The following is a 23,691-nucleotide window of genomic DNA, read 5'->3' as shown; positions in this document are numbered from 1 at the left end:
CCCACCTCAAAATGATCCTCTTCGCCGTTTAAGGTAGGGGAAAGAAAGATAAGGGATGCCACCCTGTTGGGTGGTTAGGGTTTCGAGGTGGTCGTGGCGGGGGTTAGAGGACAGGAAGGGGGTCGAGGGTGGATCGGAAGGGGTTGTGGAGGATCGGCCGGCGATTTTGATGTTTAAGGTGGGTGGCCGGCTGTTTCCAGGCGAGCTCAAGGGAGGTGCAAGGGTTTGGCGCCTTGGCGGTGGGGAAGATGGCCGGGGAATTTGTGTTTTATGTTTTTCTTTTTTTTAAAAATTTTTATGTTTGTTTTTGTCTTTATTATTTTTTAACATTTGAACCAATCACATTTTGACACGTGCCTATTAAACCCAAAAATAAAAAATGAAAAAAAAAACTCTTTCAACAGGTTACCGGTCATTGGGACCGTCGGAGGAAAACTCATAGTATAGTTAGGATTATTAAAAAAAAAAAAATCTTAGTTGGGATTATTAGAAGTAAATCGCCCATAGTTGGGATTATTAAAGTGTATTTTTCCTAATTATAACAATTCTTTCAAATAAATAAATAATAAGAATAACAATTTCTTTTCTAAACATTTAATATATATTAAATTAAAATGTGTAGAAACATTTTATGTGGGTATTGATTGTTAGTTTATTGAGTTGAATTATTTTTCAAATCTTTCTAGGGATGGCAACCGGGCGGGTCGGATGCGGAGGATGGCACCTCCACACCCGTACCCGCCTAAAAATTTTTTACCCATCCCCGCCCCACCACCCGTGGCGGGTCCAATACCCACAATCCATACCCGCCCTGACGGGTACATTGTAGGATCCATCCCCGCCCCACCACCTACTTGGATATCCATACCCACCCCAAATCCGCCCCAAACCTGCTGTAAAATGGAAATAAAATCACACTGACAACAATAATAACATTACAAAGTCCACCAGAAAATTACAAACTCATTAATTATACAGTTTCATACTTAGAAAAATTCACAAATCCAAGTCCATTAAATTATACAAAGTTATAAAATTCTAAACGCATGAAAATTAATCGATCACTCCGGTTACTTCGGTATCACTTCCATCTTCTATTTCCTCCAACCATTGATGCTGCACTTCCTTCAACTCACCTACAAAATAAATATGTATAAATCATATTAGTAATTGTCATATATTATACAATTAGAAAATTTAATACGATAAACAAATACCTTTATAATTGGACCAAATCCAATTTTGAGTGCACATCAAAGCTTCTACTGTTTCCGGTAAAAGTCGACTACGATATGGATCAAGAACTCTTCCACTAGTACTAAAAGCAGATTCGGATGGGACTGTGGAAACGGGAATGGACATGATATCCTTTGCTATTTGTTGTAGGATAGGAAATGTGTTCCCATTTGTCTTCCACCAATTTAAATTAAAATATCAAAATCATCATCAAGAGGGAAATTTTCATCACTTAAATACTTCTCTAATTCTGATTTTTCATTGCTTTTACTTTTATCTTGCTGCATAAACTCAGCAAATTCTTGCATATAAGCATCTCCTTGAACCTTTCCACTCATATGACCTGATGACTTCGGGTGACTACTAGAAGCTTGAGTTCTCCCATTTTTAGACCCATATTCAACAACCAATTCATTTAACAGATTGCTAATTCTTTCAACCTCCTTATCAACATTCAAAGCATCATATATTTTCCCAAAATAAAAACGAATAAGAGCCATCTTATATCTCGGGTCAAGTATTGTTGCCACTCCCATTAGAGCATTGACACCAATCCAATACTTGTCATATTTTTCAAGCATCACTTGTGCCATAACTCTCACATAGTCATAAGGAGATGAAAGCCAACTACTTAAAGCAAGTTTAAGAGCACACACCTTTGGAAAATAAATGTTTGCAGTTGGATACTTTGATGCAGAAAAGTCATGAGTAAGATTACTAAACACTTACAATTTTTCACATATTTTTTCCACCTTGATCCAATCCTCCGAAAGTGGTGGATTTTTATATAAATGATCTCTAGCACCTAAAACAACAAACACCTCTCTATACTTGATAGCAATGATAAGCATTTCATAAGTCGAGTTCCACCTAGTCTTACAGTCAAGTACTAACTTTCTTTTAAAGTCCGGAACTAATTGTCTAGCCACTTGTTCAAATTTTTGGACCCTTTTAGGAGAAGCCGTCCAAAATGAAACACTATCTCTAATTCTTAGAACACCATCAGAAACCACAACACTTAAACCTTCTTGAACGATTAAATAATTTAATATATGAGCACAACAACGCATGTGGAAAAAATGACCATGCAGAATAAGTGAACCATAAGGAAAGTCTCCAAGCAAGATATCCATCATTGCATCGTTAGTGGTGCAATTATCAACAGTTGACAATTTAAGATCAAGGTTCCAAGAGTGAATGCATTCTTTTAATGCATCTGCTAATAATTAAAAAAAGAGGTTGTTTTCAAGTAGTACTTTGTATATCATTATTATTTTTAAGGTTAAAAATTTATGATTAAGACAAATTAAGTAAAATCATTATTACTTATTAATTATTTTATTTCAAAATTTTTGTGAAATAAATATAAGTAAACCGTTGTATTTTATCTTTCTACTATTAACATATGTTAAATCTGGTGCACATATATTTATGTTTTCACTCACCTAAATCAATGGTATATGCACATAATAATAATAATAATAATAATAATAATAATAATAATAATAATAATAATAATAATAATAATAATAATAATAATAATAATAATAATAATAATAATAATAATAATAATAATAATAATAATAATAATAATAATAATAATAATAATAATAATAATAATAATAATAATAATAATAATAATAATAATAATAATAATAATAATTCGGCCTGGTTGCGGACGGTCCCGATATCGGGTTTGGGTCAGACTATGAATGGTAAGACTTACCGTAGTGTTCTTTGCTATCGGTTGGGTGTTCCTTTGTTCTCCGTTTCAGCGCCGTGTTCATCTTGCTCAAGGGTTTTTGACGGGGATATTTATGGGGATCATGCAGTGTCTTGTGCTGGGATGGTGGGTATTAAACATCGGCACAACGTTGTTCGTGACACCCTTGTTGATATTTGTTTTCGGTCTGGGATTTCTGCTCGAAAGGAGGTTAACGTTGGGTTGACTGGAAGGAACGACGGGGCTCTTCGACCAGCAGATGTGTTGCTTCATTCCTGGGATAGAGGCCTTGATGTATGTGTTGACTTGACGGGGTCTTCACCTTTAACACAATCGGGGTTGTCTGACTTCGTTCCTGGCCGTGTTGTGTCGGCAACGGTTCAGCGGAAGCGGGACAAGTATGGGGCGCGTTGTAGGGCTATTGGCTATGGTTTTCTTCCTTTCTCCTTTTCTTCATTGGGGGAATTAGAGAAGGATGCTATTGCATTGCTGAAGCGGGTTCAGGCGTTCTCTAAGACTCAGGATGGTGCTCGTGCGGCTGCTCACATCTTCAGCAGGATCGGGTTCGCAATAGCTAGAGGGGTGGGGGCCCAGATTGTATCTCGGCTCCCCACCAATTTCTTGTAAATTGATTGACTTTGTAGGTTTTTTTATAATAATAATAATAATAACAACAACAACAACAACAACAACAACAACAACAACAACAACAACAACAACAATAACATTAATAATAGTATTAATAATAATGTTGAAATCTGCTCGGCTCTGCTCTACTCTGCTATCCTGAAATCTGCTCTGCCCAAAAGCTCAAAAGAACAGGGCCTAAGTATCGAGTACTCCGATGCTTGAACTAGAACCGAACAAAAAAAAAAAGTTATTTATGCCCTACTCAATAATCATAAAATAATTCAATATCACTTTTGAAAAAAAAAACCTAATTAGCAATCCAAATCACAAATTGTTTTATTTTTTTAAATAAAATAATAAGACATCAGTTCCGTTTTCCATTTTTAAGAGGTATCGGTTCCGATTTCCATTTTATAATAACAAATTTTAATTGGAGTTTCGAAAATTCCTCCATTGATCATCCCTACCTCGAGTGTAACAGGACACATAGGTTCACGAATAAAAAGTTGTCTATATTGTAACATTGTGATGTTTCTAGAAGATGTTCCTGTCCAATCTGTACTCTATCCCAATTGTCAAAGAGGGTGGCATTCAGCTACGCCACAATTCTCAAGTGACATGAACATGATACAAGTAACAAGATTGAATGTTTGGTGCTCAAATTTATTATACAAATAAATAATTCACAAAAGGATGGTAGGCACCAGATAATAAATAATCTGTTCTTTGTTTATTTTTTAATGTTATAACCATTTTTTTTTTATCTATGATTATTTATACTACTCCGTATATGCTTAAGTAAAAATATAATTTTAAATTCATCTCAATATATATTTTTATCAATCTTTTATAATTTTTCTTATTGATAATTAAATATGTTAATGATTGAAGATTTGAAGTTAAACATCTAACGGACATGATAATAAAACATTCCAACTAAACTGTTTTTGAACAAAACGTTACAAACAATTTAAGGTTTAAAATCTATTCAAAAAATAAAAAATAAAAAAAAAATTAAGGTTTAAAATTGTCAATCATTTACATTGAAAATTTTCCAATTTTTATAAAATTATTAGAAAATGGATGGAGTAAGAAGTAACAACAACCTAACAAGTCAACAACCCATCTACTAGTCTTTCATCAATGACTTGTATTCTATTAATTTTTATTACAGGTCGCTGACAAAGTGACAACTTCTCTACCTACTTCTATCATTTGCTCTATTTAAGAATTTCCCCTTTTTTTTTTTATACTAACAACCAGCCAACTGTATACTTTACCATCTGATTTCTTTCACTGGTAATTGTTTTTTTTTTTTTTTTAATAATTTTTTTTTTGCCCAATTATAATGTTTTATGCTTTATTTGATTAATTAATACAGTGTGATCTTTAACATGATCCTCTGTATTTTTGGGTTTCTGGGTATTGTAAATTTTTCATCATTTCTTGTACAATGATGTTAGTTATTGATTTAATGTTGCCAATTGTGTTTGAAATGTCCTAATTTGCTGTTAATTACATTTGGGTATAGCTTAACTGACACAATTTTCAATTTTTTATGCAGCAAGAAGGTTCACTGTTGAATTATAATCAAAGATGGCAAACTCAGAAGGACCAGTAAGTTCTTTAAAGATTACTTCTGTTTGATTAGTACAATTTCTATACTTTACTTTTGTTATTTTAGTGTGAAGAGAACAAGACGATCATTTTTAGATTTATTATTGCAAATTAGGCTATTAATTCTGCTCATTCATAAATTTGAAAATAGACTTCCCTAAATAATGTAAATTGCTACAGTAGATTAAGAATTAAATACAATTCCCAAAACAATGTTTAGTTAGGAATTCATGACAAAAGCACGTTGTAATTCAATATCCACATTCAAATTTGGGAAAGAACATTATAATTTTTGGTGCATTAACATACATGAGTTGAGTTGGGGGATGGTTGTGTTACAAAGCATGTACCGACTACTGTTGATCAGTTATACTCCATATGGAATTAAATTTTTGGGTTTCCTAACAGTTGAGTATTTTGCTTTTGGTGTTTTTGGGGGATTTTTTTCTCCTGTTCTGGATTCTTGTAATGTTGAAAAATGTGGCTAGTTTTGTTTTTGAGGATGGCTTCTTATGCATAAGAAGTTTATTTAAATTGATTATCAGGTGGTTATTGGAGAGGAAGCAGGGAAAGTGAGATTGGTTACACTCAACCGGCCTCGCCATCTCAACGTGATCTCGCCAGAAACGGTGCTTATGAGTTTTAATATTTAGGACTGCTCTTACATGTAGAGCTTGAAGTGTAACTAACGTTGTTTTATGATTTATACAGGTGTCTCTATTGGCAGGATATTTGGAGAATTGGGAGAAAGATGACAATGTTGAGCTTATATTGATCAAGGTTAATTCTGTTCAGAATTTTTAAAATTTTATTATGGTTGACAAAATTATTATCCTTACTACCCTGAAAGCTGAAAAATCTTATTATTCCACCTAAATGTCTGGTCTACTCCATATTTGTTTCAAGGAACCATCTTTCTTAGTGAATTTATATATCACTTACAGACTTACGAAACTGTTTTTTTGTGGATAAATATTCTTAAAGTGTAAATATAATTGTAGCTCTCTTTACAAAACTATGGTCATTAGTCATTTCTATTATTGACTGTGTGCTATTGCCATTCTGTCTTGCAAAGGGAGTAGGCCGTGCATTTTCAGCTGGAGGAGATTTACGGGTTTTCTATGAGGGAAAGAAATCAAGTAATAACTTTTATCTTATGAATTTTTAGATATGTATTCCAACCCAGATATATTTGTTAACGACATCACTTCTGTGATTTGGTTTTGGCAGAGGACTCCTGCCTCGAAGTAGTTTACAGGATGTATTGGCTGTGCTATCACATCCACACCTACAAGAAAACTCAGGTTGTGCATAGTAGAATATGCATGGGTGCTTCATTTAGTAGCTAAATAAGTGAGATGCATCTTGAGTTTTCTTTTTGCAAACTGTGGATAATAAGCCAATATCATTTTCAGGTTGCTCTAGTTAATGGTATTACCATGGGTGGAGGTGCATCATTGATGGTTCCAATGAAATTTTCTGTTGTAACTGAGAAAACGGTTAGTTTCTTATACTTGAAAACAGTTCTTTCATGAGCCTATTACCACATTATTCACCTTAGACTTTATCTTTACTTCTATAGGTTTTTGCCACTCCTGAAGCTGCTATTGGGTTTCACACTGACTGTGGCTTCTCATACATACATTCTCGATTGCCTGGTTACTTGGGTAAGCTAAGTTATGTGTAAATTCTTTTGTTACTAGCATTGGAAGTTTCAGGCAGAACTTGAATCAATTGTATGTGGGGAAGTAAGCAATGGATAAAAACTGGATAGTGTGGTGGATAAGGGGCTGAAAATAATGTGGGGATATCCGGATATGTAGGGTTCTTGGAACTTATAGAGCCCTTTAATTCTTTAAACACAACATGCTATTTTTGGTAGAAACAACTAATTTTGATGATATCTAGCGGACATTTTCATATTTATCAAGAATACAGTATAGATGTTGGCTTCACATAAGTGTTGGCTTCTTACTTTCTGAAACTTTAAGTGACTTATTTCTATAGCTTTGTTCACGGAAATTAGTTGCTAACTTTTGATCACATATTGCATAGCTCTAGTTCTAGGATGTACATTTCTCTTACCTATTTCGAGGCATGCACTTAACATTCTGATCACATCTTTGCAGGGGAGTTCTTGGCTTTAACTGGTACAAGATTAAATGGCCAGGAATTGGTTGCAGCTGGACTGGCTACTCATTATGTGCCTTCAGAGGTACTATTATTTCATTTCAGAGTATAACACATTGTGTCTGCACCCAAAAATTCAAATAGAATCTATTTGACGGCTATTTGAGGATCATAATGCTTAAAATACTTCCTAATGTGTATTTCGAATTTTCCACTGCCTTTAGATTCCAACTTTTCCAACAAAGTGAAGATTTTTGTTGTTAAAAATATGTATAATGATCCTAATTATACACATACAAGGTGGCATATGAGATATGGCACTTCCACGCCTTGCTCTGTGATCCTTTTTCCTAAATATTTTGACTACTTGCAGTACTCTTCCTTTTTCGTGTTTATTGGTTCTCTGAATTTTCATCGAAACTGATTAGTGGAATGCAATGATCCTGCATCTAAAGTTTCACTTAATCTGCATTAAATTTTAAATTGCTTATCTATCTTATTTCTCTAAACAGAAATTACCTGAGCTGGAGAAACAGTTGATTAGCTTGAATAAGGGTGACAAGGATGCTGTCAAGTCTTTAATTGAAGAATTCTCTTCTGAGGTTCAGCTTGATGCAGGAAGCATTTTGAACAAGTAAACTTATGCATATCCAATATGTGAATTCTTCTGAACCTGCTACCCAAATGCTAATAAACATTTGATAATGTTCCAGGCAGTCAATAATTGACGAATGCTTTTCTAAGAATTCAGTGGAAGAGATTATACAATCATTTGTAAGTTTTCATTGAAGGTCTATTATATGCTTTTATGTTTTAGATTCTAAAGCATAAGCATATTATTAGTGACAATTATGATGTTCAGGAAGCTGAGTCATTGAAAGAAGGAAATGGATGGATTGGCCCAGTTCTTAAAGGGTTGAAAAGATCATCTCCTACTGGATTAAAAATCACACTGAGATCGGTACCAACTTTCCCTTTCATTGTCTTGTGATTATTGTTTAAATCATCCACTCTTACTTTTGTTGCAAGTCTCGTATTTGAAAAATAAATGCTTTCTACATTGGAGTTTTCGTTAGGTGACTGGTATATTAGCCTAGTGGGCTACTGGCTTCTGTTACCAATTTGTTTTATTAATAGAAAACTACTGGACTTGTGTATTGTATTCCTCTCTTCCTGAAAACCTTATTCCAGTGATCCATTGTCTATAACAATTTTAGGTGCGTGAAGGAAGGAAACAAACCTTGGCCGAATGCCTCAAAAGAGAGTTTAGACTCACAATAAACATTTTAAGAAGCTGTATATCAGGCGATGTGTATGAAGTAAGTCCCAAAAGATAATGTAGTAGCTATCTTTACATGTTTCGAAAATATTTAATTACTGTATATTTTGACTTGCAGGGCATCAGAGCACTCACCATTGACAAAGATAATGCTCCAAAGGTGTTTTTACCTCTCATATTCAATTTCTCTGTCAACTTTGTTTGGTTAAATGAATTTACTTGTATGATTCCTGTTATACATATAATCACATAAGGATGGATGAAGAACATGAAAAAGTTAGTGAAATTAAACATAAAGACTTTCTGGAGTTAATCAAAACTCTACTTAATTGGAGACAAGTTCCTTCAAAATCCGTTTTTATTCTCACAGCATACATTTTGGTAGTGTGCTTAGATGGAGTGTTTATGTTAATTGCAGTGGGACCCACCAAGCCTCGATAAAGTACAAGATAAGGACTTGGACACAGTGTTCCAGCCATATGAAGCTCATCTGGAACTTCAAGTTCCAGAAACCGAAGAATGCAGGTTAGTGTTTGCGGCTGCCTCCATCCCCCCCTCCCGCTCCCACTTCTCTTTTACTTCCTCTACTATATGCAATCAGCATTATGCTTAAAATAAAACTCTCTTGTTTTAGTGACTGTTGGTTCTTGTTGAAATTACCTACAGGTGGGATGGAAAGTATGAGCACTCAACTTACGCAACATCTAAAGTAAATTAGAAGGTTCCTCAGACTTCAGTGTATGTGTTTGAACTGTTATCGAATAATCTTGTGGCTAATTATTTACAGATGAAATTTGTACCAAACATTTTCTCTCAAGTAATCAAGTATTATTAAATAATTGTGTTTGATGCGGAAAGCTTTGCTTTATAATTATTTGTATGTAAATGTGAGGTGCCACGGAGAAAGTAGAAGCAAGTCAAGCAACGGATCTTCGGTGTGTGGATCTATGAACGGAATTTGACAGTGTACTTGAATATGTGTTTAGACAAGATTTCAAGCTGTATTACTTGACTAATAACATGAGTTGTTCTGTTGGTTTGATGATGCACATTTTGGGATGTTCGTTGTTGACTTGTTCAAGGAATTCTGAGTTCCAGGTGTTTATTGTCTGAAGTTCATGTTCATACTAGGAATCAGCTAGAAGGTTGCTTAAAATAAGTGTAAACATACTATATGACTCTATTGAAGAGGTTTCTCATTTATTTCCATAAAAAATGGAGTTCATGAGAATCATTTGGGCAGTTCCAACTAGCTATTCAATCGGTTTATCTACTTCCTTTACGAGTTGTGCAGTTGATTATGAGCGTGGAACGGCGTAGAAACTTCTCAGAATCATTTAAAGAAACTTCAGGTCTGAAAGAATGGGGGATTTGAGCCTAAATTACTAAGTTTAACTCCAACCCTTTCCATATAAAGTAGGAGAAAGAGTATGCTAAACAACTCTGGAAAATTCAAATTTGTGCCTTTAAAATCAACTAACTTGTATGAAATTAAGAAGAAATTTGGAGATTTAAGTTTAGTATCCCTTGTGTAATGCAGACTTCTGGATTTAAAGGACTAATTGTGTAACCAAATCCTATACTATATTAATAGGCAATTTCTGTTGTTGGAAAGGGTTTGGTCCAAGGCCTTATTTTAGACTACTTGTCAGACTCGAAGTAAAACGGAGCTCACCCACAATAGGCTCTGGCAGAAGTTAAGCGAAGCTCTAACCACAAGATCAAAAAGTACTTGGATATAATCTTATAGATGTACAAAAACGGCGCAAAATGGAGCTATGTGCTAAAGTACTGTACTTTCCGAATCTTTACAGTATAGTGTCAAGGAAGGAGTTGTACATAGCCAGTTAAAACAGCAATACCTAGTATAACTACAGGGGGAAGGATCACAAACGCGCCAATGCTAGCAAAGAAGACTGAATCATTCCTTTTGGACACTTCATTCAGGTAGTCTTGTCTTCTGATGTTGCGCTTCTGAGATATGGTCAAGAACTTGGGGCTCACTTTCTTCAGATTCTTTTTACCTAGTGCAATGATGAAATCGTCATCTCTGCCACCCACCAGTTGCGCAAGCTGCTCTCGTATGGTTACTTTTCCTGATGGATCAGGGTCACTTTCATAACCTGAGAAATTTGAAGACAGGGCATCAAATAAAAATCTGGTTGCTTAAGGTATAGAGCATAACAGCTCTCTTTGAATTCAAATGAGTGATCAGAAATACGGATTTCATACCAGAAGCTGCTGATGAAGTTAGTTGATCCAATAGACCCAGCTGCGCCCGTGCAGAAGTGAATTGCCCTTTTAAATCAGGAGAAAAATATAAAAATTTGATAGACCACATCAAGAAGGGACTTGAACTACTAGGTGTAGGCACAAATATTAAATACGCAAATAACAGTCAAAATATATGAATTAAAGTGTGAAAATATGATAGGATTGAACAAAGTAGCTAAGTACCCAAAAAAAAAAAAAAAAAGCCGCCTTAATATACCCCCAAAAACATCCTGTGACGGTATTATAAGCATGGCAACCTTGATATCTTGGACAATTCTTGGTGTTTTTATTATAATAACTGAATGACCAGAAGAATAAATAAAGATCAACCCAATTTGATGGTGAACTTCTGAACTACACTGTCTCAGATTCTTACAAAAATCCTTGAGAATTTACTATTTGAATTTGATGTATTACTAAGATGGATGTCCTTATTGTCCTATAGAACACCAAGTTCAAATCTTTGCTGATCAAATGCCCCAAAAAAACTTGTAAACCAAATTTTGTTTATGCAAAAGGGGAACAAAAAATATCATTCCGTTCTAAGATTATTTGTGATCATTCCAAACATGTTTCCCGAAGAATGAATTAGTTTGTTAAACAAGAAATTCATATTAATATTTGTGATTATGCAATACTATTGGGATACTTGCTTGGGTTATGGTAAAATCTGTGAAACACAATACGCTGTCGACAATTTCATAAACTAAAAGCATGAATGGGAGCCCATAAGGAATTCAAAGGACTGCAGTTATGCACAGGAATCTAATAACAGCTAAAATCTAATACATGATAAAAAATTGTCTACTGTATCAAAAAGTATCACCACCCCTGAGGTTGTGTAATCTTCATCTAAGCTACTCGGATTCTGGTACTCAACTTGGATATGAATTCGTGTCCAAGTGTTTGACTTGGTAATTTTTGTGAAAGTTTTCCCCAATATGAACCCATGTTAGAGTATCAAGGATCCAACACGGGCATTTAAGGTGAAATGAAAAGTGAGTTACATACGAAGTAGATTATAATGCACATATCTACATTCCAAAAGCTTAAAATTAATCAAATCAAATGAGTTCACAAAGGCAAACTTACCAGCATCCTCAGAAGCAGAATCCTCAATCTCTTCTTCTGTTGTAACTCTTCCTTGACTTCCTTCAGACTGAGCAGCTGCAGACCTTAACTGTACTCCTGATAAAGGGCAGACCTTAAAAAGATCCTTATTTTTTGGGAAGTTTGAGTAAGGTTTAGGGACACAACCAAACAAAGCCTTATTAGCAGAGGTAGTTGTGAAGTTCAAAGCCATAGATTTTTCTCAAGAATTGGTCCTCTTATTTCCATATTTTAGAGCAGAGCTATCTAAAGTATCAATTCCATCGTTTTTATTGATTCATTGGACTGCAGTTTTCGAATAAAATCAACAAATTTTTCATGAATTAATGATTCATATATGGTCACTTAGTGAGGAAAAATAAGGAAAAAAAATTCCTACCACATAATTTTCTGTGGCTGCTACTGATTCACACATCACAAATAGTGTCAGCATCAACTCTGGGTTCTTCTAAGTCATTGGTTTTATTTTATTTTTGCCATTGCTTTTGTTATGGGCATGAAATTATGAATTCGTTTTGTACTTGTGGGGCACAAATGGAAAACTATGAGCCATGGCTAAATGAACTAGGCCACTTGTAAAAATTTTGGTGCACACATGAAAAAACATGAACTATGGCTAAGCAAACTGGGCCAAGGTGCAAAATTTACACTATCTCTAGCATATAATATACAGAGTACTAAAGATATACACGCGTAGAGGGATGATATACCATGCACAATGTGAGGACTATGGTCTAAATAGAGCCATTTCTTATTTTTCATGGCATATTTCAAGGGGGAAATGGGTGTGAAAAAGCACGTAAACAGCATCGCACTCATCAACATATGTTGCACATCCCTGTGCACCTCATGCAAGCACAGTGCATAAGAATACAGGTTAGATCGTTTCTTCAGATGTTGGAATTTATGGACCGTTATCCCAGTAATGATCGATCCACAATCTGAGCATATAGAAATTTCAACTTAGAATAACACATGATCCAATGAGAGGAAGGCCAGCCATAAAGATCTAGAGTAAGAGTAACCACATGTTTCAGCAAGTCCCAACCAAACATCTAAAATTTAATTTAACTCATTAGCCATCGCTGGGCCAAATTCCTTTTACTAGCAGCCGTAGCAGGTTATTCCAACAGAGCAAATTTACATTACTACAGAAAAGCCAATACAAACTCCAAAATGCAATCCCACAGTTTTACACTAGGAGATTCTCAAGTAAGCCAAAACAATTCTACCACAGATTACACAGGATGGAGTCCATTACCAAAAAAGAAACTCCGACTAGGAGTACCAAAACCCTTCACTTTCAGCTATGAGAACTACAATTCATCAGTTCATTTCAGTGCGAAGATCTCATAACCCCATGAGCATAACCACCGGTCATTATTAGAGAAACAAGTGAGACGACACCTGCAGGGAATACCTTTCCCGACTTCTTGAATCGCGATCCCATCACAACAAGGAGTGCAGCAGACAGGCCGAGCCCAACTGAAGAAGCAAAGACAGGTCGTTTAGGAAGCTCAGTGTAGACATAGTATAACAGCAGGGCAGACAGTCCACCAGATGCAAGTGACTTCTGGCTGCCGCTCTTTAAGTAGCCCATAAGGCCTCCAAGTCCAACTAGGGCAGCATAAGCAAGGGTAAGTTTCTGGGACATCGAAAGACCCTTACTCTTCTTGGCATCAGCATCATCTGATCCTTCATCACCTTTGTTTTCACTGTTGTCATCACCTCCATCTCCACCCCCACCCCCACCACTTGCATCTCCACCACTACCATCGTCACCACCTCCACTAGAGAAATCAGGCTTAACGTCAAACACCTCACTTGGTGACTCAAAGTCGAGACTAGAAGTGCTGGAAACAGCTGTTGCAATAATGCCCCTTTGGAGGCGGGTATTAAGCTGAGAAAAACTTGAAGATGTTAAAGGAAGTTGGCAGATCCTTGATTTGGCTGTTGAAGACAGATGGAGCTTATAACAAGAAGAGACAGAGGCTCCCCCATACTTGACATATAAAAGCCCGCTTCCAGGTAAGGTAGCATGTGGCTGAAGCTGAGGCAGCAGCAACGAAGATTGAGAGCCAGTTATAAGCCTGGTCATCTGTCATACCAAATTGAAGTTTCAAGCAAAAATGAGACACATCATATTCAAGACAGCTCCAATATAACTCTCAAAAGACTGGAACAGAGCAACCTTGACAAGGGAAAACATGGAAAAGCTCTATACTTTTTTTCCGTGGGCGGAAAGAAGTTAGGAGCATAGTGAATTCAGAGGTGATACTAAAAAGTTCTAAGATTATATACATGATGTCACAGCCCCTCACAAAAATAGCATCAACAAAATCAATTTTACCTAGGCTCTTAATAAACACCATTGATTACATGAGATAAAAGCCACCATATCAATTTTTTTTTCTTTTGGGAATATTGAAACAACTCGTTGAATCCAATATAACTATGGCATGCCAATCCAGCCCACCACCCCTTATATTACAAGCATGCAGGGCAATTTTCTGCTCAAGCTTGCAAAAAGAATTTTGACCTTGCCACTCATAAGTTCGCAATCCTACAGTCCTCTAAAATTTCAAGAGGATGATAGACAACGACAAACGACTAGATAATTTAAAGATAAATCTCACAAGAACACAAAGAATAACATGAAAGTGAATGAACATGGATAATTTCAACAATCATACGAACACGCATGCACACACACCCAGCTTGATCAAACATCAAATTATGAAATTTATTCAACTCCATAAAAATACTTAATGAACCCAAATGAATTCAAGTAGAATTCAACATTGATGAGTATTACATGCCTATTCTACCACCATTAAAGGCCTTCACAATTTTTTATCTCATAATACATTTTGTTAAAAACCTAAAACTGACAAATTTTTATTGGGGGTAATTAGAGAAACATTTGGAACACATGAAAATACTTAATGAAAACCCAAATGAATTCAAGAATAGTTCAACATTGATGAGTATTTTATGCCTATACTACCACCATTAAAGGCCTTCACAAATTTTTATCTCATAATACATTTTATTAAAAACTAAAAATGACAAATTTTTATTGGGGGAAATTAGAGCAACCTTTGGAACCCATAACTCTATCAATCAATTGTAAATTTTAAACTTCTTAGTATAATTTCAATTTCAATAAAATCATATTAGCAGCTAATTTTCGTTCCAAAGATTGAGAGCTAGTAATTAAAGAGAACAAATTCAATTCAAGATTCAAGATAAAAACGAATAAAACCCAATTTTGCAAACAACCTAACAGAAATTACAAGTGGCCTAATTAGGGATTAATCGAATACACTAAGAATAACAATCTAATTCAAACAAAAATTGATTATTCGCAGATAGAAATTGGATGGGTTATTACATGAGATGAGACGAAAATAAGAGAGAGAAAGAAGCTTACTGTAGTTAAATTGGGCGTTGTTTTTGGGAAGGTGAAATGTTCGATACAAAGAATAGACCTTCCTAATTATTTCTTAAATCTTAACTACTCTCTTTAGTAATGGGCTTTTGGGTTGCAAGTGTTTTTATGAATTGGGATAGTTGAAACCATACGGTGTCCTTCTTTTTTTTCTTGAGAGTTAGCCACACCTGATTCATCGGAGCTTAACTTTGACTATATTCAGATTCGATCTGGGTTGCACATCTTGACTTATGATGGGCGAGTCTTGTAATAAGAGTTTTTTTGTATTCGGCGAGACTCGTACTTGTGATCTCCTTTAAGTGACAATAAGTTGCTTACCACTTGAGCCAACTCTTGTTGATGAAACCATACGAAGCCTAGTTAAGTAAAAAAAACAACTAGTTGTAATTTTATTGGGCTTTACACTTAAGGCTTTTGTACATGTTACATAATAACCAAAATAAAAAAATAAAAAAAAAATCCCAAAATCTACCATGGGCCAAGCCCTTTTATGCCCTTTAAATAGTCCGCCCCTCGTACTCACTAAATCATACATATGAATGAAAATTACTTTTCCCTCCGTCCCTTAATACAACGTCTCATTTCCTTTTTGGGTAAACCAAAATACAATGCCTCTTTCTATTTAAATGTTGTATTTTTTTACATTATTACCCTCCTTTTGATGAGTTATCATCTTTTTCCCTTTACTTTTTTGTACTTTTAACATTAATTTTCAACACTTTCTCTCTCTGTTTCTTCAATTATTCCCTTTACTTTTTTGTAGTTTTATTTCTCTTTATTTCTCTCTAACCCTACATGCACATATGTACTTTTAATCATTAGTTTTAAGGAATTTACAACTTTCTTAATTCCCGCACAAAAATCAAAAGAGACTTTTTATTAAGTGATGGAGGGGGTATTATAAACCAATGGTTTTTCGCTGCAAACTATTATAAACCAATGTTTTTTTTTATGCAAAAAAAAAAAAAAAAAAAAAAAAAAAAAAAAAAAAAAAAAAAAAAAACAATGTCACCATAATGTGTGACTAGGCACATACAAGACTTACCAGTTGTACAAAGGACAAATTATTATACAAGGATTTAAAAAATAAATTAATTAAAAAAAGGCACAAATTTCATCAAGTAGAATAAACAAAAACAGAGCAGTAATAATTAATTAAATGTTGTGAGAGTGAGGGCTAGCTCAATGGTTAGAGCTTCTCTCCCGATCTCAAGAGATCATGGAATCAATTCTCACCCCGCCCTTGTGGCTTTCAAACGCAAAAAAAAAATAATTAAATGCTCTACAACCCAAACATAAACACATACATTAATATACGTAGTATATAATTACGATTGAGTAGAGAGCAAAAATTAACTAGTATAGATTGCATATCAACTAAAATCGGTTCAACATTTTAAGAAAAAAAGGTTACAACATTATTATTGTTCATATATATGGGTGATACGGTGATACCTGCCCATATTATACAAGGGTAGGAGTTAAAATTGGTATTTTTCTTAACCAAATACTACCCCGTAGAATTATGTAGTTTTTGGTAATTTTTTTATTTTTTTATTTTTTATTTTTTTGAAAAAATAAATATTTGGTGATTGATACTAACAATATATAATTGTTAAAAAACTGCTAAAAGATATATATGATAGAGATTATGCTAAAATAATAATCTTGTATATATTTTGTTAATTATACTTTGAGTATAATTAGTAAATATTGTGTTCTCATAATTAGGTTTTACCGTGCCTAATATATATCAATATATGAAAAAGCCTCCACCAAAAAAAAAAAAAAAAAAAAAAAGGTTAGAGAAGAGATTAGTTAGAATATTATTAAATAAGAGTAGATGGCGGCGAGATTGTTATCAACAGAATTGTGGAGGAAGAAGGACAATGCAGGGAGGATACGAACGCTAGGCGCATTATGTGATCTTACTCCCGAAAGGCAAGAACAATATCTAAAGAAATTGTCAGATTTTTTAGAGCTTAAAACAATATTTGGTGGGGACGACATCGAATTTGAGGACAAGTTTTTGGACTTGTATATTCAAGTTTACAAGGACTCTAACATTGAAGTAAATAACTGTCTCAGGGAAATCATGTTGGCGCACCATGACCGCTACCCCTACGACTTGTATCAGCCCTATTTGTATCACCCCAATTTGTCCCTCTCCAGCATGAAGCAGTTCAGTCTCCGCACCAACGATGTAGTCGAGCGCGGCATCCTTGATCTGGTATGTCATAGGGCTATAAGATTTAGAATGTTCAAAACCTCGACTTATATACTACCTCCGTTACATATTATTTGCAACGATTTGACATAAAGTAGAGAGGAAAAATGTCTAATCGTTGCAAATAATATGTAACGGAGTATATATATATATATATAATCAATAGAATATAATTATAATGATAATTATGATATAGTAATTACTTTTTTAATAGTATTTTTTTTTTTTTTTTACACAAATGATATAGTATTTCTAATTACCTTTCTTGTTTATATTTTTTTATTACTGTATTATTAATGTTGTTTAATAAGCCATATCTACCTATCTCTTGTAGTGTAAGACACTGAGTTCGGCAAAAAAACGCTATATTGCCGGCTTACGTAAGAAAAGGGAAGAGGTAGCGGAGGCAGAGGCTGCAGGGTTTCGCAAGCTACAAATTAAACTTGGAGTTTTTGTTTTGGGATTTGTGCTCTTTGTGGTTTGCTATTTGTTATGCCCTAGTTCATAATTTTAAGTTTTTAACAACTACAGTACTAGTGTGTCTGAAGGGCAATATTATGAAATTGTCGCTAATTAAACCACAATATTATTGTTGCTAAATGGCCTAGATTTTCGAACTGTATTCATTTAATATGGCAATGCTGACTTGGACTCCGTATTTGTTCTTTATTTTCCCATTCCGTTTTCTTTCTCCATTTCACGGCAAAGTTAAAGTCGTGTACTCGTGTATACACACTCACCTAAAGGGAAATAGGAGAGAGAAAGTTGTTCGAAATTCATCTACGCCCGACCAACATATGAGTCCACATCTTTTTTAACGCAAAGGGGAAATATATACAAGTATTACATTATAGAGGCATTAAACCACAAGTTCAAAAGCCTAGTAACATAGCTAATAGAGTTTGCAAAATAGGAACTAGTAGAAAGCAGATGCTTCACAAAAGTAGCTACTTTTAGAGTTGAGAACAGCAGGACATAGTATCATCATCAGCTTCAAGCAGCATCCATGTAATCCGGAATTTCATGAGCATAAGTATCAAATAGCTCAGCTCAGTGTCTATACAAAAATCCAGTGTCTAAATGTAAACAGTAGCTACAATTGTCAGTCACTAATTCACCTTCGTCTAAGCAGCAGTGTAATATGGGATCACTGATTCACTGATTCAATTATCAGTGTCTGCTCAGCAGCAACATTCAGAATCTGATCAGCTTCGATCTGTTAAAAAAAAACAAACAAACCGTCAAACAAAAATATGTAAGTGTTGCAACTATTTCTATTTAAAAAAATAATAATAAATAAATAAATAAATAAAAAATACCACGGCTAAATTATTGATTCTGCGTCTGAGATTAGCCGCATCACGTTGCAGCCAATAGATCCACTGAAAAGCCTGAAACAATATAATAATTAGTAAACAAAATTTAAATCTAGTACATTAATCAAATTATATTTTTAACACATCATCCCTAGCCATATTTGCAAATTAATTAAGCTCTAAGTTCACTCCTCACCCTTCTTTTCCCTTTCAAAATGGAACAAGCTATGGCACGTACGAGCCCCTTATAAGTACAAAATATTGCTTTGGAATGCTTGCCACCAAATTCTCCCACTGCCACTATTCTTCAAAGAACTATTCACAATTTTAATTCCATTTGCACTCGTTGTGAGCTTGACAGTGAGTCCCATATCCATCTATTTCGTGATTGTATTAATTCTAAGGTTCTTTGGTCAAGAATCTTGACGGGGAACAGGTTGGATAAGGACTTCAATTAACACACTTTTTACAACACCAATTGGATTGATTGGGTTCGACATAACCTCAGCCTTAGTATGAACTGGAAAACCATTTTTACAGTTGCTTTGTGGCACATCTGGAAGATTAGAAATCAAGCTGTTTTTAGGCTTGCTATGGTTCATCCTGTCACCTTGTTTAACAGATACATGGTCGATTTGGTGGCTACTATTAATGTGTTTCAGGGAAATGAAGGGAAACGAAGATGAGTAGGGAGGAGGCTATCTAGACTTCTGTCAAAGTTAATGTTGATGGAGCGTGGCAAAGCAAAGAAAAGGCAGGGGCTGGGGCTGCAATCAGAGCTAGTGATGGAGGTTGACTTGGTGGTTGCTCATGGAAGATTACTGCTAGAAGTTCGTCTTAGGCTGAATTGTTGGCAATCAAAGGTGGCATGATCGTTGCAATCAATGCTAGATACAAGAAAGTTATGGTTTAAACTAATGCTTTGTCTCTAAAAGGTAGTTTGGAAGACCTTAACAAGAGTGGCACTCATTAACAAGACCTTAGCAACGACTAGTGGTACACAGATCCCGCAACACAAGGCAACTATTGAACAAAGGAGCCGGTAGCTTTAGCCATGTACTGGCTCCTCCAATTGGTACTCACTGTCGCCTACCGGAGTTGAGTACCGGTAGTCGATGCCAACAACCAACAGCCCATGATTTTTAATAATCCAAATACTTGATATTATTTAATCACTACATCATAGAATATGGATTCAAGATACCTAAGAGCTAATAACTTGATAAAACTACATGAAAGGGATTGCCATTGAACCTAAGAGGATCAAAAATTTATTTTGATATGAAGCACTTGTAAGTAATTTTTATTGAGTATTGAAATTATTTATTTCAATTATACATTTCCTACAAAACCTGAGTTTAATCCACACAACAAATGTTTACGGAGTACCATAATATTATCTAATGAAAATTTGCACTCTGTAATTCATATTTATCAATCCACGCAAAAAAGAATATTAACCAGGACGAAAATTAACAAGTAATTGAACATTACTAGTAAATTAGTTAAAGATTTTTCATAAATTGAAAAAAAGTAATCAAAGATTTGTAAAATGAAAGCATACAATTTAATTATAATTAATTAGTTTAGCATTTAGGGAAAATGTATTCTGCATTTAGTACTGCCATCTCAATATTTTCTATGAAAACAAAATAATTGAAGGTGAAAGACAATTGATCTTACAGTAGGAACCGATTGATTGAAGTTGTTGATGTAGAAATTCAGAAGATCTTCATTGTTTATAGCATCGACCGCCATAGCATTCAACCTCAAGACCATAATTTTCCTGAACTGCTCAAATTCCTGCTTCAGCTTCAAGAAATTCTCTTCAATCCCCTGAATTCTTTGATCTACTTTGTCCGACAATCCAAATAAATCCACCGTCTCTGACCTCAAAAGCTGAGGAAGCCCCAGTTAATCGCTGCTCTTAGGATTCCAATTTCAGCCCACACGTCTTGCAATTCGCGTTCAAATCTTTCAAAATTCATGATTGGTGATTGAATTGTTCGATTTCGCAATTTAGGGTTCTAAGGGTTTTGTGTTTTTGTATTCTTCTTTCGGTTTTCTTTTTTGATCGGTTCGGTTTACTTTTTTATTTCCTTTGTCCGGTTATCTTTGTTTTTTTTTTTTTTTTTTTATTTATTTTTTATTGTTTGTTTGGTACACAAATCGGAAAATTCAAACTACTACATAATCAATTTGATTCCCAAAAAAAAATGAAAAAAAAAAGTTATTCAATTTGATTTAGTGTGCTTTTCATAAATAACTAGTGTGTGTCCCAAACAATGCTCCAGATTGCTAATTTTTACTTTATTTTTATTATGTTCAATTGATTGTACAGCTAGTGTTTGACCTAGGCGTTATTGCCTAGAATAAATAAATTGAATAACCTCTAATTAGAAAGGAATATATAATATTAATTATGTGAAATTTAAAACACTAATAATAGTGGTTGAGATGGTAAGTGCATAACCTTTATTTGTTGGAGTAGTGACATGGCATTGTGACATGATGTTGTATACATTGAAGAGTGCCACGTTATAGTATAGATGTTCCCAAGAATTGCAATTCCATTAATACAGTCCTTTCCACGTTATCATCTAGGTATTAAACCTTTTTTATTCTTCTGGTCCAGCAATAAACCGCCATTTGAGCGGTTTTCATTTTGGGGAAAACCGCTAATTGAGGTAGCGGTGTTCATTATAGTTTTTTTTTTTTTTTTAAAAAAAAAAAAAATGAGTTATCAAATCTCCTGTAATTAAGGACAAATTCACATAATGGAACCAAAACCTTTGAGGATGATAAGCAATTAATAATGAAATTGGACTATTAGGTAAGAGAAGTTTGAGTGAGATATAAAATTTGAACAAGGATTGGTAATGAAGGACTTTGGTTTCAATGATAGTGAGAGAGAGAGAGATGAGGATATTTTTATTTAGTGGACTGGTTTCGTTATTAGTGGAAACTGCTACTTAAAGTAGCGGTTTTCCTACATAAAATGTTGCTTCAAGTAGCGGTTTTATAAAAAATCCGGGAAAAAAATTTATTCATTTAAACCGTTGACGTTGGTAGTAATCTTGGAATTAATAAAAGAATGACTGTATTTATGGAATTGCAATACTTAGGAGCATTATTCATGGAAAAGCTCTCTTTGATTTACATAACAGAAAAATAAAAAAGGTAAAGTTGGAAGTTTGTAGGTACCGATGTGGGTTTTGTGATGTTTTTGATAAATGAGCTGGAATTTTAATTACTGACTGGATAGACGGTGTTACATAGACGGCCATTACAGGTGGGAGTTAGGGTTTATAGTCACATATCATTATGTTAGTACGAAAACATGATTTGCCTTAGAATCAAAAGCGAGTTTGAATTTTCTAAAATCTGGATTCAAATTTCTTTTAGGAAAAATTGTCAAGAATTACCTGCTTAATAGGTCATTTTGTCAACGACTACTTGCTTAATTTTTTTTATCAAAAAAACTACCCACTCAATTTTAAAGTTTGACTAGCACTACCCATTTTGGTTTTCCGACAACAAAAAATCCGGCGAGTGAGGAGAAGGTGGGTTAACGAGATGGGTTTTGGAGGGCCGCTCCAGGCCCTCCACTTAATGACTAGGGTTGACCCTATAAACAAAATGTTTATTGTTCCGGGTGGTCGGGAGTTCCGATTTTCAAAGAATTAGGTTAGATGGGTTCTAGGTATTCCGAATGGTCCAAAAGCAGTCCCTAATATGAATATGATGAAAGATGAAGTTCGTAAGAAGGTGTTGAACATATTCTTGAAATATGGTAAATCTTGGGAGACTAAATCAAAGAATGAGTGTAGCATGGTCTACACGTCCATAGGCATTATTCCTGTGACTTCTGGGATGAAAGACAGGCTTGAAGGACACTTTTAGGTAAATTAGGAGGAAGAATTCAAAACTTTATTCCTCATCATTGCATTACAAATGGTGTTGTTCCCCACCCAGTCACCAAGATTAGCTTCAGACTTACTACCTGCACTTGGTTGGGTAATGGAAGTGATTATGATTGGCGTGAATTGGTATTGTCTAAGTTGATGAACAGTGTATGTAGCTTTGCGCGACGATTTTATGCGAATGGATATGCCGGTGGCTGCGGGGGGTGTGCCATGTTTGTAGTGGTAAGTGTACAACTATGGCGACTACTAATGTATGTCTATATTGTGAGATGATGACAAAGTTAAGCTTCATATTAACAGTTTCAATTTTGTGCAGATATATTACTTAGACAGGTTGGACAGGGATCCCATTGAATGGGGGGTATTTCCTTGTATCAAAGTGTGGAATATGAAGCAAATTCGTAAGCCTGGGAAGTGTGATAGGCTTGGAATGGGAGACTATGGTTTTTTAGGGGTAAGTAGCCAGTGATTCAGCATGTGTCTGTTTTGCTACATTGACATCAAAAGTGTTATATGATACATAGCAGTCTTGTAGTTGTTAGATGTTACGTATGGAGAATCTCATCTTAGGAGGCTAGGGACACAAAAGGCCCTACTATAATTACACAATACCCTGTGAGTTCATGATAAGTTGTACTTGGGTTAGACTCTGTTCTCATACGATTATTTTCAGTTCAGTTCAACTCCTAATTTCCGTCTCTTATAAAATATTCAGTTCAATTCAGCTGAGTTCAGTCAATGAGAACATGCCCAAATAATGAAATCATAC

At 34.7% G+C, this 23,691-nt stretch overlaps 4 protein-coding genes and 1 long non-coding RNA gene across 7 annotated transcripts; 2 read left to right on the top strand and 3 right to left on the bottom strand.

Annotated features, from left to right (window-relative positions):
- Nucleotides 1-1,421: 1,421 nt before the first annotated feature.
- LOC145559287 (zinc finger BED domain-containing protein RICESLEEPER 1-like) lies at nucleotides 1,422-2,369 on the bottom strand. Its single transcript, XM_081620714.1, has 2 exons — nucleotides 1,966-2,369; nucleotides 1,422-1,863 (listed from the first exon to the last, which is right to left on the bottom strand). Exons 1-2 carry the CDS (start codon nucleotides 2,367-2,369, stop codon nucleotides 1,422-1,424), a joined length of 846 nt encoding a protein of 281 aa, XP_081476840.1.
- A 2,375-nt stretch (nucleotides 2,370-4,744) lies between these two features.
- LOC145559394 (3-hydroxyisobutyryl-CoA hydrolase-like protein 5) lies at nucleotides 4,745-9,464 on the top strand. Of its 3 annotated transcripts, none has more exons than XM_081620813.1 (16): nucleotides 4,745-4,888; nucleotides 5,154-5,206; nucleotides 5,752-5,835; nucleotides 5,918-5,986; nucleotides 6,282-6,345; nucleotides 6,437-6,510; nucleotides 6,622-6,705; nucleotides 6,789-6,873; nucleotides 7,336-7,421; nucleotides 7,849-7,970; nucleotides 8,050-8,110; nucleotides 8,199-8,297; nucleotides 8,554-8,655; nucleotides 8,734-8,775; nucleotides 9,034-9,140; nucleotides 9,282-9,464. In XM_081620813.1, exons 2-16 carry the CDS (start codon nucleotides 5,186-5,188, stop codon nucleotides 9,331-9,333), a joined length of 1,152 nt encoding a protein of 383 aa, XP_081476939.1. In that variant the 5' UTR covers nucleotides 4,745-4,888; nucleotides 5,154-5,185; the 3' UTR covers nucleotides 9,334-9,464. The 3 variants fall into 3 exon arrangements, with proteins under 3 accessions (XP_081476939.1, XP_081476941.1, XP_081476940.1); XM_081620815.1 differs by lacking the exon at nucleotides 4,745-4,888 and adding an exon at nucleotides 4,959-5,011; XM_081620814.1 differs by lacking the exon at nucleotides 4,745-4,888 and adding an exon at nucleotides 4,998-5,047.
- An 859-nt stretch (nucleotides 9,465-10,323) lies between these two features.
- On the bottom strand, nucleotides 10,324-15,572 carry LOC145558252 (uncharacterized). The gene is made up of 4 exons (XM_081619427.1): nucleotides 15,433-15,572; nucleotides 11,982-14,097; nucleotides 10,848-10,913; nucleotides 10,324-10,738 (listed from the first exon to the last, which is right to left on the bottom strand). Exon 2 carries the CDS (start codon nucleotides 14,095-14,097, stop codon nucleotides 13,336-13,338), a length of 762 nt encoding a protein of 253 aa, XP_081475553.1. The 5' UTR covers nucleotides 15,433-15,572; the 3' UTR covers nucleotides 10,324-10,738; nucleotides 10,848-10,913; nucleotides 11,982-13,335.
- Nucleotides 15,573-17,087: 1,515 nt separating this feature from the next.
- Nucleotides 17,088-18,302, top strand: LOC145559393 (uncharacterized). Its single transcript, XM_081620812.1, has 2 exons — nucleotides 17,088-17,683; nucleotides 18,015-18,302. Exons 1-2 carry the CDS (start codon nucleotides 17,297-17,299, stop codon nucleotides 18,186-18,188), a joined length of 561 nt encoding a protein of 186 aa, XP_081476938.1. The 5' UTR covers nucleotides 17,088-17,296; the 3' UTR covers nucleotides 18,189-18,302.
- Nucleotides 18,303-18,523: 221 nt separating this feature from the next.
- LOC145559392 (uncharacterized) lies at nucleotides 18,524-21,088 on the bottom strand. The gene is made up of 3 exons (XR_014092707.1): nucleotides 20,680-21,088; nucleotides 19,000-19,071; nucleotides 18,524-18,896 (listed from the first exon to the last, which is right to left on the bottom strand). It is a non-coding gene; the product is annotated as an uncharacterized LOC145559392 (long non-coding RNA).
- Nucleotides 21,089-23,691: the final 2,603 nt, after the last annotated feature.

This window comes from Chenopodium album, chromosome 9 (genome assembly GCF_948465745.1).
Source record: "Chenopodium album chromosome 9, dcCheAlbu1.1, whole genome shotgun sequence".
In the NCBI taxonomy this organism is placed as follows: Eukaryota; Viridiplantae; Streptophyta; class Magnoliopsida; order Caryophyllales; family Amaranthaceae; genus Chenopodium; species Chenopodium album.
The sequence above is the reverse complement of the archived record's forward strand: the minus strand, read 5'-3'. Positions and strand labels throughout refer to the sequence as shown.

Bases quoted from the DNA above. Each gene is read 5' to 3' on its own strand.
- LOC145559393 (XM_081620812.1), top strand. From the start codon at position 17,297: ATGGCGGCGAGATTGTTATCAACAGAATTGTGGAGGAAGAAGGACAAT. The intron at 17,684-18,014 runs GTATGTCATAGG...TATCTCTTGTAG, and splicing joins AGCGCGGCATCCTTGATCTG to TGTAAGACACTGAGTTCGGC.
- LOC145558252 (XM_081619427.1), bottom strand. From the start codon at position 14,097: ATGACCAGGCTTATAACTGGCTCTCAATCTTCGTTGCTGCTGCCTCAG.
- LOC145559394 (XM_081620813.1), top strand. From the start codon at position 5,186: ATGGCAAACTCAGAAGGACCA. The intron at 8,111-8,198 runs GTAAGTTTTCAT...TATGATGTTCAG, and splicing joins AAGAGATTATACAATCATTT to GAAGCTGAGTCATTGAAAGA. The intron at 8,298-8,553 runs GTACCAACTTTC...TAACAATTTTAG, and splicing joins TAAAAATCACACTGAGATCG to GTGCGTGAAGGAAGGAAACA.
- LOC145559287 (XM_081620714.1), bottom strand. From the start codon at position 2,369: ATGGATATCTTGCTTGGAGACTTTCCTTATGGTTCACTTATTCTGCAT. The intron at 1,864-1,965 runs GTAAGTGTTTAG...TGCTTTAAGTAG, and splicing joins GAAAAAATATGTGAAAAATT to TTGGCTTTCATCTCCTTATG.